Raw genomic sequence first — 13395 nt, 5'->3', positions numbered from 1 at the left:
AATAGCTGGAGTTTAGCTATTAAGCATGAAACATCTTCTAGTGAGTGTCTACAAAGTTTGTTCAAATCAAAGCCCTAGGGTCAAAATTGGCCCCGCCCCGGGGGTCATTGATTTTCCTTATATGACTGTGTATAGCAAAAACTTAAAAATCTTCTTTGAAAAAACCCAGATAGCTAGTGTTTAGATATAAAGCATGAAACATCTTCTAGTGAGTGTCTACCAAGTTTGTTCAAATAAAGCCCTAGGGTCAAAATTAGCCCCGCCCCCGGGGGTCATTGATTTTCCCTATGTGCATATAGTAAAAACTTAAAAAATCTTCTTTTAAAGAACTCAAAGAGCTAGAGCTAAGATATTTAGCATGAAACATGTTTTCATGGGTGTCTACCAAGTTTGTTCAAATAAAAGCCCTGGGGTCAAAATTGGCCCCACCCCGGGGGTCATTGATTTTCCCTATGTGCATATAGTAAAAACTTAAAAAATCTTCTTTTAAAGAACTCAAAGAGCTAGAGCTAAGATATTTAGCATGAAACATGTTCTCATGGGTGTCTACCAAGTTTGTTGAAATAAAAGCCCTGGGGTCAAAATTGGCCCCGCCCAGGGGTCATTCATTAGCTTGACTTTTTTTTTTTTTAGATATATACATATTATATATATACATATATATTTAATATTTATATATATATATATATATATATATATATATATATATATATATATATATATATATATATATAATATATATATATATATATGTATGTATATGTATATATATACATATACATACATATATATATATATATATATATATATATATACATATATATATATATATATATATATATATATATATATATATATATATATATATATATATATATGCATACATATACAACCAAGTTTGTTCAAATAAAAGCCCTGGGGTTTAAACTGGCCCCGCTCCAGGGGCCTATATACAGGTGAGCGACTTTGGGCCATCATGGCCCTCTTGTATTAGATAAAGAAGGGCAAAATTCGGGCCAAAATAAATTGTTCCTTATAACCGAAAGTTCGCTATAACCGTGTAAAAGTGAAGTTTACTGTATATTGAATTTAAAGAGAAATATATGTATACAACTATGAAGTTTAAGCAAAATTTCATGTAGCTTGGGTCCTCTGTGGTTGAGGGTTAAGATCGCATTTGGAGTATTGGTGGTGGTACTTGGGCGCTCGATGCACCTGAAATAATGCATAGGGAGGCACTTGAGCTCTTCTTCTCTCAGTACAGCTGGAAAGTTGCTATATGACCTTTAAAAATGTAGTTGTTACTTAAAAAAAACATCAACAAAAAACAACAAAAAGCATTGCAGGTTAAGTGTCTTGATAAAGAAATATTGGAATACATTTCCAGTTTATATATTTTTCTTTATAAATAAATTTAATTTTTCCCCTTTGTTTATCTAAATGTTATTTATAACTTGTTGATTACAGGAAAGAGGGCGAGGGATATACGATAGAGAAGAGCCGCCACTAAGAAGGGATGATCCCTATGCCAGATATCCTTACAGAGACCCTTACCTTGACAGACGGGATCCCTATTGGGATAGAAGAGATCCTTATGCTAGACCTGATCCCTACAGAGATCCATATGATCCATATGCAAGAAGACCATACGATGATCCTTATAGGTTTGATAATTGAATGGTTCTTAAAATGCATTCTCAACCATCATGATACCATGATTATTTTTTTTCAAACCCATTTGATTACAAAGTGGCTTAAGGCACCTATTTCTTCACATTAACATGTATTTATATTTTTATAGATCAATTTTAGTTAATGTTCTTTATTAATTTGTGTAGTCTGGCCATATTTTTTTTGTTGTTGGCTATTCAGTTTCAGCTTTTTGATATTGATACACTTCAAGTTATAAATAGATTGCTCCAAAGCAACAAATCTAGGTGTTGAAGGTTTAATGTTATATCCTGTTTTGTATCTTTTCCAGCAGACGATTTGATGACAGGTTTGATCCCTATGCTAGAGTCCCCCCTGAGCCGGCAGAGAGAAGTGTGTTCAAGCCTGCAGAGACAATTGACTATGGCCATAAGCCCACTGGTCAAGATAGAGGTAACAAGCTCTAAAACTATTGATATTGATAAAGAACACAGGTCTAAAATAAAAAAATAAGACAGTACGTCTGTTAACTATATTCGGAAGAATTTCATCTCACTTAGAATACATAGAATATTAGTTCACCAACTGTTAGTGCTGATAATGACTTGCTGCGTATGTTGCTTGTACAGTGACCAGCCAGCCTGCACAGTCATATAGTAAAAACAGATTCTACACTATTCGCGGTCAAATTTTAGCATTGTGGTATTAAAGATCCTTTAAACTTATCAGTCAACAGTTCCAAACACAAAAGTTTAAGTGACATTATGCTCATTTCTTTTCACTGTCAAGGTGAGTTGAATAAGCAATATATTTCAATAGAGTGACTTATTATGATGATGTTTTACCCAAAATGGTAATAAAAAATCTTTGGAATGAAATATAAAAACTCCGACTGCGCCATTCTCTTTAAATATTGAAGATTAATGATACATTCTGTCAGATACTTTCTTCAAAACTTTCTGTGGGTCATGTGGATTATTGAATATGTTTGCATTGTAAAATATGGAAAAAAACAACAACATAATTATGGCAAAGTGTAAAGTTATTTTGACTTTAACCTGTGCACTCATGATATACACCTTGATGGACAAAATGTCACTTTAAGAAAGATGCTTATATGATAACCAATATAAATGTTTTCAGAGGAAAGAGGCGGGTACCAGGCTCCAGCAGTTATAGACTATGCTCATGGTCAGTCCTCGGACAATAATTTCCCACCCCGTGGGGCACCACCAACTTCGTCTTCAGGTAAAAGTCTCATGTTGAAGCATAATGTCAAGAATGCCGTGAAATTTTTTTATTGATAATCTTGTGAAACTATTTCCATATCTTGATTCATAAATAATACAAGGAGTATTTCCATTGGTTTGTTTTTCCATGTATAAGGTATTTTGAAAAAAACATTATTTTACTTCTATGAGAAGGGAGAAAAGTGTCCTTCGACACATGTGACATTAAAATCATCTATTGTTATGTGATGCCTTGTTTAATTCTGGTTATTTTCAGATTTATGGTAGATAATCTTCCATCATATTCATTCTATCTTTTCAGAAAACTTTAGTCAGAGAGCTCCACCTCCAATGGACAGGTATGTTGTAAATAAAGACATGCTGTAAAACACTTATTTTTCGCGAGAACCTTATTTCGCGAAATTGAGGCAAAATGTCCAAAATAATTATTTAGCGTCAACATGAATTTGCGTCTTCCCGAAAAATGTGAAACCGGAAACCCGATGTCATCATTCGGATATTTTCTGTCCTGTCCGTTCACTAACTTTGCGTCGTTTATTGTGCGTCGAATGCATTTATATCTGCATCGATTTTTCTGATAGCTTGCTCATCTTCTTGTTAAGTGAAACCGTCTGTTTATAAATATGTCAATAAAGTTTGATAATTATTTGATATATGTTCACTGTGTTAAAGTTTCACAGATTAGCCATTCAAAGGCAATCAGACGAAAAATCAATTAAACGGTACTGTTATTTGCCTAACCTGTAGTAAACGATTATGTTTACCCTCCGGCTTAAACTGTAGTACAATACAATAGGATACAATAAATAGAAATGTTACAAACAACTCGCAGGTGCTAAAGTATTTGTACCAATTAGAACAATCTGTAGAAATACCATTAAAATCTTCTGAGACGCATTAATTTGTTTATACTTAAGTCTAGTGCAAGTCACAGTTGCCTTCCTTGACACAGATAATATGCAGCGAAGAAGTTTTTTTCCAATTCCTCAATAATACCAAATTGTTACAGGTAAATTTTTCATACTAGAAATCTGTACGATAGTAAATGCTGCAACACTTGAATAGCTACATGATGTAACTAGAACTGGTTTTGATACTTTCCCGCAGATATACGTGTACGCATTTTCGGATAGTGTTCATTTTTGGACAAGTGTATAGACAACGTGAAATATTCGCGAGAAATATGAATTCGCGTCTTAGAAAACTCGCGAATATTAGCGAAAATAAATTTCTCGCGAATAATAAGTGTTTTACAGTAATTTTATATGGATGATGTAACCTACATACTTTATGCCCTCACAAAGATTTTATAAAGCACCTTTACTGCTACTATTAATTTAGGCTAACATATTTGCAGTTATATGTGGCTAGACAAACTATAGATATTAGCAAATAGTCGTTCTTTGCAAAAGAGGCAGTTTTGTCTAAATACTGAACCAGCATCGAGTATATAAATGTAAAATTTCAGCCCAAAAAGGATATGATATCCTTATTTTTTTATGTAAAAGTGTTTTACCTTTAAAAATATGTGGAAAGCTGAATATTTGATAAACTCCTATGTTAATGTGAAAGAAATTAATCAAATGTTGGTTTTTTTTTAAAATTTCAGGAACTTTCCGTCACCCTTTATCAGCAGAAATCCTCCAGGGCCACCCCCTGGCCCCCCACCAGGACCCCCTCCTAGGGCAGAGCCCAAAGTAGAGGTTGTCAAGGTAAGAATATTAAATTCTTGAAACTTTGTTAGAAAACTGCTGTTTTTTTGTGTGTTTTTTCAGAAACATATTAGAAAATGATTATATATATATATACATATGTTATATTGACATATCCTTTTCTATATACATGTACATGTATAATTGAACAGTTATAATGTAGGATGGTCCCCTATGGTACCACTGTTATTATTTCCAGCAAATTGTACAAATAAAAAGAACTTGTATTTACTATTTTATTGAATTGTGTTTAGCTGTCTCATCTTGACTTTAAAATACACATGTCATTCATAGAATAACTCAATGATTAGAAACATCTATGGTCAGTCAGCCATGTTTTGAATGGGAGCTTATACGGAGAGCATTATGGTACCGTGGTATGTTAATTGATGGCCCTTTTTGGCTTCGGTATAATTTTTTGTAACAGATTATGATGTCACTACAGTTTCAGCAGACGACCTTCACTTGTCTGAACATGAAATTATAAGTTTAACCGTTAAATATGGGGTAAAATAAAGAAGTATTTTCAACACGCAAGGGCAGCTTTGGACTTTCCTATCAATGACAGAATTTATTTGAAATGAAAAAATTTCTAACAATTTCTATCCTAATTCACAAAAGCAGCACTTCCACTTTCACTTTAATGGTGGAAACAGTGTTTGGTGGCATTCAATGTGTAAAGAAACAAATTTTCTGATAACATCGGAATGGGCAAGGACGTGGTACCTGCGGGGAGTACTTTATTAGAGAACGGAAAAGAAATTAGGAATTAGAGAAGGAATGAATATTGTGCCAAATCCTTTGAATATATTTTTAACTTCATTTGAATATTAACAGCTCATACTTTACATAACTGTTTTACCAAGTTTCTGTGGTATTGTTTTAGATAACTGTATTATTAAGTTTCAGTTGTATTGTTATTGTTTATAACAGGTTGAGGACATATTGTGTACACCTGGACGTTCAAGTAGACCACAACAGATTGTTGTTGTTGTCCGAGGTTTGCCAGGCTCCGGTAAAACTTACGTCAGCAAACTTATCAAGGTATGCATCTACTCCTTGTTTGTAATGCTCCAATTAAATGTTTTTTGTATTCAAAGAGAGATAACATCTTGTATATTCCTCTTCTTCTGGCGTTCGCTCTACACAGTGATGCCAGTATCTGCAATGACAGTTGATTTATGAGAGATACAAAAAAAAATTGTGTTCAAAGGGAGATAACTTTTTCAAAATAAGATGGATTTGTTTTATAAGAGTTATCATATTTAAGCATTCTGTTATTCAAAGGGAGATAACTATTTCAAAAGGTTTCCCTTGTTTCATGAGATTTATCTCTATTGATTTGTTTAAGTTGTCAACTTTAAAACAACTGACCCATCACTGTTGTGGATTTTAATATTACTCAAAGTAACATAACTCTATATGTAACTTACTTATGAATGTATTGTAGGACAAAGAGGTTTCAAATGGAGGAAGTGCTCCTAGAATGTTGTGTTTAGATGATTATTTTATGATAGAAGTTGACAGAATAGAAAAAGATCCAGAAAGTGGAAAACGTGTCAAGAAAAAGGTAATATTATAAGAGCCTATTTGTGCAGGACAATCTGCATTATTTGATTTTGAATAAACATATCTTGATGGCATGCTTTATAAGACAACTCTTAGCTTGCTTGAAATTTAAAAAAAATATCAACTATGTTTAGATGCCAAGTTCATCATATAATTTTCATTGAAAAAATAACTTATAATTATTAAAAATTTTGAACCTTAGCAATGCCTATGCCACCAAGATCACTAAATAAACAATTGACAGTAAAACACAAACCAGGCCAAGCCCATTGGTGAAAATTTGCTTGGTAATGTTTATGCTTTCAGTATTTCATTGATTGATTTGAGATTTTCTGTGATTGTATATTGTCAGGTTTTAGAGTATGAATACGAGGCAGAAATGGAAAGTGCATATAGACAGAATATGTTAAAGAGCTTTAAAAAGACTATAGATGACGGCTTTTTTCCTTTTATAATTGTTGATGCTGTATTTGATAGAATAAAACACTTTGAAGAGTTCTGGAGTTATGCTAAATCAAAAGGCTTTCAGGTAAGATTGTGAATGTTTTCTACAAGTTTCATTCTTACATGTATAAGAAAAGTCTCTAGTTTTATTCCTGACTTTGTCATACCAAAGATTGAAAATTGTTATTATAGTGAGTTTGCTTTTATGACAGCATTGAGGATGTTATCTGAGCCCTGGTCACTTCAGTGTCATTATCATACGAATGGATTGGGTATAGGCAATGCCTGACATAATCTACTACTCACAGTTACTATTCATAGTTTGTAAAAACTTAAGTTCTGTATCAGAAATTGTGCTTTTGCAACAGGGACTGAAATATTTTGCTGATGCATACATTTTGATGTAGGTCAGTAACACTTCTCAAAAGTGATTTCATAATGTATAGGATAGACAGGGTCATTCCTTAAAGAAGGCAGGCATATAAGTACAAGCCAGATAGGAAAGTTTAAAGAATGAAACTAAATGTAGACAGTTGGCATAGGTCATAATGCACATCTGCATTCTGATAGTCATATATGAAGTGATGGGAAAGACAACATAGGAAAAACAAAATTATTTGACATAAAATCATATTGAATCATTCTACCATTTTGAGCATATTTGTTTGATACTTTGTTGCCTCAATCAAATTCATAAATATAGGTCATTGCAGTTAAATAAAGAAGAAACAATACTCTTAAGCTCCAAAAACAGAAATTGTATACTATAGAAATCCTTGTAAAATAACTAGAAAATACATGTATTGTTTGGTGTTATCATTTTAATATTAATATCAATACAGGTATATGTAGTTGAACTACAATGTGATGTTGCGATCTGCTCTAAGAGAAATACTCATAAACGTACCCAAAGAGAGATAGAGAAGGTAAGACTAATTGTTGTATTAAAATTTCACATTATAGTATCAGTAAAAGAAGAGTTAATGAAAAATTCTGATTTATTACTCCTTGAAAAAGTTGTGTGAGTATATAATTTTAAATTAACCATTGTCAGAATTTACAAAACAACAACCCCCTTGTGGCTGAGGGGTTGCCTTTAAAGATCCTGTAACACAATATTTTTATGGTTTTATTTCATAAATATGATGCTCAAATTAAGATTTGTCAATATTGTAACTCTCAATAAGCATTATTTATCAAGATATTACCGAATTTAACATTTCATGTAAATAAAGGGAGGTAATTAGAAATTTATTTTCTATAAATTTTAAGTCCACTTTTCCAATAAGAAATGAATGCATATTATTTATTGTGTACATATAATGTGCACAAATATGAGCAGTACATATTTTACATATTTTTCAATGTTAGAAAATTGATTTATTTGCTTAATTATATACATATATAATTTCTTGTAAGTGTGGTATACACACAGTAACAATATCAATCACAAAACATACAGGATCTTTAAGGCCCCTAGTCTTGCTTTAAATTTTTAACACCCAAGGTTAGCCAAAATCATATTTCATGTTTCAGCACCATATTACCTAAATTTTGTTGGTGCGTCATAAAACCAAATAAACAAAACAACAAATTTCTTCCATACTTTCAACGGATTTCATTTCATTTGAAAATTAATGATTGCTTAATAAAAGTTCTACAAGTATATTAGTATATTGATGAGATTGGAAACATTATAGATAGAGATATCTGATTTCAAATCACTACTCTTCAGTCTTATTGGTTTGAAATCCTACCAAGGACTTAGAATTATTTTTATGTGAAAAAACTTTTCCAGCTAGTTAAGGTTTGTTCTTGTTAGGTGTCTTTCTTCACCTGAAAAGTTGCCATATGACTTTGAAGCAGCTTCACTGAGATCCACAAGCCTGAAAAAATCTGACCCTTCCTACATAAATCAGCTTATGCAGTTTAAGTGGACAAATGAGCAAAAGATAATAAAGAAATATACTCAGTATTAAATTGAAATTAACTTTTAGGGCAATTCTTAGCTGGATTTAATATTAAGTGTTTAAACTCTTCATTTTGGCTCAAACAAAACCCATGATTATTATGATTATTATTAGAAGATGATTATTCTAGAAAAACAGGGTGAGTGAATGATCTAAAAGTTAGCACACACGTAATTGGTTCAGACTTTCATCAAATGATGCATAAAACTAGAAAAAAAATATATCTATAACACTGCAGTGGAGAGTACCTTTAATGGTGTTGATGGTAAGAATTATTTGAAAATAAAATGGATATGATTTATTTATAGCTTCAGAACAAGTGGGAAGAAACACCAGGACATTACATTAAACTAGACATCAGAACTCTATTACAGGAAGATTCTATTACTGAGGTAGGTTGCTCATTATTTATTCACTTTGCAAAATTCTGTTATTTGATTGCTTATCATTTTGAATATTATATGAATGTATTTCATTAAACATTCTTATGTTTTCATGCTTTGTAAAAGTAATTGTGTTTTTGATAATAATATCCCCAAAATAAAGTTGGGGGGGGGGGAAGGGGTCACCCAGTGGTCAGTCGTTCTGTCTGTCTGTCCAGCGGTCCGTTGCATTTTCCTTGTCTGGAGCTTTACTTGAAAACTAAAGGTTGGATTTCAATACAACTTCATACAATGGTCAAGCACATTGAGAGGAAGTGCAGTGCACAAGAACCATAACTCCATCTTGACTAATCACAGAGTTATTGCCCTTCATGACTTTTTCTTGTCGAATGAATTACTTGAAAACAAATGGTTTGAATTAAATGCAACTTCATACAATGGTCAAGCACAATAAGAGGAAGTGCAGTGCACATGAACCATAACTTTCCTTAGTAGTCATAGAGTGATTGCTCTTTGTTACTTTTCCTTGTCACAGAGCATAACATGAAATCTACTAGTTGGACTTCAATACAAGTAGGGGCGTCCGTTGCCGAGTGGTTAAGGTTGTTGACTTCAAACCACATCGCCCCTCACCGCTGTGGGTTTGAATCCTGACAGGGACTTTGGATTCTTTCATGTGAGGAAGCTATTTAGCTAGCGTACGGAACGTCGTTGGTTCTACTCAGGTGCCTGTTCGTGCCTGAAATAATGCACTTCCTCCACCAGTAAAGCTGGAACGTCGCGATATGACCTATACTGTGTTGATTTGATTTAAAACCCAAAACAAACAAACAATCAATACATGTTTGTACAATTGTCAAGTATATTGAGAGGAAGGACAGTGCACAGAAACCATAACTCTTTCTTGACTTATTTTAGAGTTATTGCCCTTTGTTACTTTTTATTGTCCAGTGCATAACTTGAAAATTAATGGTTTGAATTCAATGCAACTTCATAAAATGGTCAAGCACAATGAGATGAAGTGCAGTGTACAATAACCATAACTCCATCTTCAGTATTTGCAGAGTTATTTCCTTCTGTCCTTTTCCATGTCTGGTACATAACTTAAAAACTAATGTTTGGAATTCATTGCCACTTCATACAACTATCTTTAATTGCCCACAACGATAACTCAATGTTAAATCTTTTACAATGTATTTTGTTACTAGTAACTTCCTTATTTCCGAAGTAGTCTAGTGGGGGTATTAATCACATTTAGTGAAAGCTCTAGTTGAATTTATGCTGAACATTTTCTTATACGTTTCCCTGGTCTTTTACTTTTACATGTTTATTTGGTCTTTTACTCCTATGCTTTTTTTTTGGATGCATTTATTTGGTTTTTTATTCATCTCTTTCACTCCTATGCTTTTATTTGGTCTTTTACTCCTATGCGATCTGTACACACATGTTATTGTTAATTCATTGATATTATAAGGTGGAGATGGAGGACACAGAGAGTGGGTCAGGACCCCCAGTTGCCGTCGCCAAGAAGCCAAGTGAAGAAGAGGAGGAGGACGAGGCTGTGGTAAGTTGAAGGAATTATGGGATAGTGCATGGTTTATAATGTACTGATTTTGTTCACAATCAAATACAGGTTCTAGACTATGATGATACCATACCGTGACATGTATGTAAGTACCAGAGAAAATATTTTATTTACATTTCGCAGACATTTCAGAGAAAGGAATGTTTGTGTGTGTGATCATTAATTTTTTCAATTTAATTTTGATATACATGTACATAAAACTTTTGACATGCTCTAGTCTGAATTATGTCTATAGAGGGTGGGTAAAATTATTAAACATACTATTATGTTAAAAAAAGAGGGTGGTTATGTTAAAAATAGAGGGTGGATTTCAATATGTTTAACAGTAAATACAAAAATTTCATTTTACACATGTTTTATAGTTACAACTTAAATATTATATGTTATTTATAAAGATGGAGTGGGTGGTAAATCGATTTCTTGTCCAAATGGAGGTGGGGAAATTTTAATATTGCAAAGCTGCAAAATGGAAGACGTGGGGGTGGGAAAAGTTAAATATTGTGTAACTACAAAGTAATAGAAGTGGGGGTGGGAAATGCTAGTTACAAGTGATAGACCAGTTCCAAAAAATTTAAGTATTGTATACTTACAAATGATAGAATAGGGGGTGGGAAAAATTTGTATCAAAAGTACAAAGTAAATGCAAAGCAAAATCAACAGATTGACAAAAATGGGGGTTGGATATGAATAAAATATTAGGTATTGATAGAGGTCAAAGTATGAATATCTACTGTAGTGCCTAATGGAGTGTTTGAAAATTAAGATTACTGTATATCAGTAAAATATCACCAGGTGGGTGGGATTATTTAAACTATAGAAATGAAACAGATGTTTAAAAGTGGGTGGGAATATCTGATTTATCTACTCTTAGAAAAGTGGGTGGTACTATGTTACTCTTAGATAAGTGGGTGGTACTATGTTACTCTTAGAAAAGTGGGTGGGACTATGTAAGATGAACAAGTATAACATGACATTTTTAAAAGGAGTGACAATTTACATCTTATGTAGACAATAGGAAGTGATAATTTACATCTTTAAATATTCCAAGTTTTTGTGATTCTTGCCATTTTATCAATATTCTAAAAATTAGATATTGTGTTATGTGTTTGAAAATAACAGCGATACTCATATTTGATATTCTTTGTGTGCATGAATGCACAAGGTTACGAGTTTGAGGAAATATTTCTTGTAAGCAGTTAATTGAAGTTATTGTTCTTTTTAACAGCAAGCACCCAAAGTTGGATAATACTTGTACATTTATGATAGTATTCAATTTACTTTATTTATTTAATTTGAATTTGAATTGAAAAGTGTATATTATTTCATCGAATAATAATATACATTTGTTTGGAAATTTTGAACATGGAAAAATTCATATTTTGTCAAGTTTCCTGTTTTTTTTCTGTGGTTTATACAGTGTTTGTGATCCCAATGGATACTGTACACATGTTTCTTACATTTCCCTATCATAGATTTATATATTCACAAGTGTCTATATATATTTATATATACCAATTTAAAAACCAAATGTTTTTTATGCATTTGTGTACAGGATGGGGATTGAATGGTTTGATATAGCAAGCTCTGTTGCTGCATATCTCTGTTATTTGTTGTGCTTTTTTATGTCAACAAATGGTACCTTATAACAAAGTTAACTGTCATTGAATCCTTTCTTCTCTTCCAACTGCCCCATATTCTTAATGCTTCCTTAGCCATTTCATTGCAGTATTCCCTGTTATTTATAATAATGAATATCTTATTGACCAACTTTGAGATAGCTTTTTTCAAGGTATATAACATCATCTCCTAGAGAGAAATGTTTGTACAATGTATATCATTTCCTAGAAAAGAAAAGAGCCAAAAAATCACGTTTCCCTGTAAAAGGTTTTACACGTTTGTACATTTACTAGAAAACTTGGTGTATTATGCCAGTTGTCAAATTAAGCCATGGCTTTTTTTCAGTTGAAATATCAGTTATATCGTAAACTGTAAGTATTGAAGTCTTTTTCTTTTACATAGTACGTTTTTACTATTGTTTGGGAAAATTTGATATATAATTTTACTATTGATATACAATATGACTGTAGTATTTGAAAAAAAAATAGAAAGTGTTCACAAGTTAACATTGTTTATTTGCTTTTGCAGCCATTCAAGAAAAGTAAATGGGAGTTAGATTTATCTGAAGGAAATTTGGGTAAGTGTTTAAATGTGAAGTATGAAAAAAGAAACATAGAAAATATCAGAAAAGCATGTGTATAAAGAAAGTATGGGTATACTTTTTCTATATCTGTCTGTTTCAATGTTGTTTTTAAGGTTACTATTAATTTAATTGAAACTTTGCCCACCCTATTAATTAATTTCCTCAGGTAGAATTCTGTGCTTGTATATAAAATCATATTCAGCTTTTAGAATTCTTTTGGTAACAGTAGTGCTTAAAGTTTGCTTTTTATGTCCCAAATACCTGGGGGGGGGGATAATATTCCCTTATCTGTCTTTCAAGCTGTGACACATTCTGTCAGTAGACTGACAGAACAGTGGAATGTGGAGGTATCATTGCTTATAATCACATTTCTTGCTTATCAGAATCGTGTTTTTCGATAGTTTTTTTTAACTATTGCTGAAAATTTCATGTGGCATATGGGCTGCCAGATGAGTCATTTGCTTTAAAATGACATCATTTTAGCACATTTTATGAATGAAACTGTGTGCCTAGGATGATGTCATTTCGCCATTATGAATTTTATTGTAAATTCATATGCTTTTGTAAGAAAATAGTTATAGATAAAAATATATAAATTTCCAAAATCCATGAAAAAATATTTTATTGTGGTC

The 13395-nt window shown here is 32.3% G+C and overlaps 1 protein-coding gene across 2 annotated transcripts in view; it reads left to right on the top strand.

Annotated features, from left to right (window-relative positions):
• The window catches only part of LOC132729588 (uncharacterized), a 41560-nt gene that overhangs the window by 15210 nt on the left and 12955 nt on the right, over positions 1 to 13395 (top strand). The window contains exons 9-20 of one of the 2 annotated variants that reach the window (XM_060715370.1): positions 1468 to 1664; positions 1985 to 2103; positions 2794 to 2898; positions 3202 to 3238; positions 4510 to 4612; positions 5546 to 5656; positions 6063 to 6182; positions 6534 to 6710; positions 7468 to 7551; positions 8904 to 8987; positions 10453 to 10542; positions 12709 to 12757. In XM_060715370.1, coding sequence (XP_060571353.1) covers positions 1468 to 1664; positions 1985 to 2103; positions 2794 to 2898; positions 3202 to 3238; positions 4510 to 4612; positions 5546 to 5656; positions 6063 to 6182; positions 6534 to 6710; positions 7468 to 7551; positions 8904 to 8987; positions 10453 to 10542; positions 12709 to 12757 — 1276 coding nt within the window. Of the gene's footprint in view, positions 1 to 1467; positions 1665 to 1981; positions 2104 to 2793; positions 2899 to 3201; positions 3239 to 4509; positions 4613 to 5545; positions 5657 to 6062; positions 6183 to 6533; positions 6711 to 7467; positions 7552 to 8903; positions 8988 to 10452; positions 10543 to 12708; positions 12758 to 13395 lie in introns of both variants that reach the window. The other variant, XM_060715368.1, reaches the window with a different exon arrangement.

Source organism: Ruditapes philippinarum, unplaced genomic scaffold (assembly GCF_026571515.1).
Source record: "Ruditapes philippinarum isolate M1 unplaced genomic scaffold, ASM2657151v2 ctg9_1_1_1_1, whole genome shotgun sequence".
In the NCBI taxonomy this organism is placed as follows: Eukaryota; Metazoa; Mollusca; class Bivalvia; order Venerida; family Veneridae; genus Ruditapes; species Ruditapes philippinarum.
The sequence above is the reverse complement of the archived record's forward strand: the minus strand, read 5'-3'. Positions and strand labels throughout refer to the sequence as shown.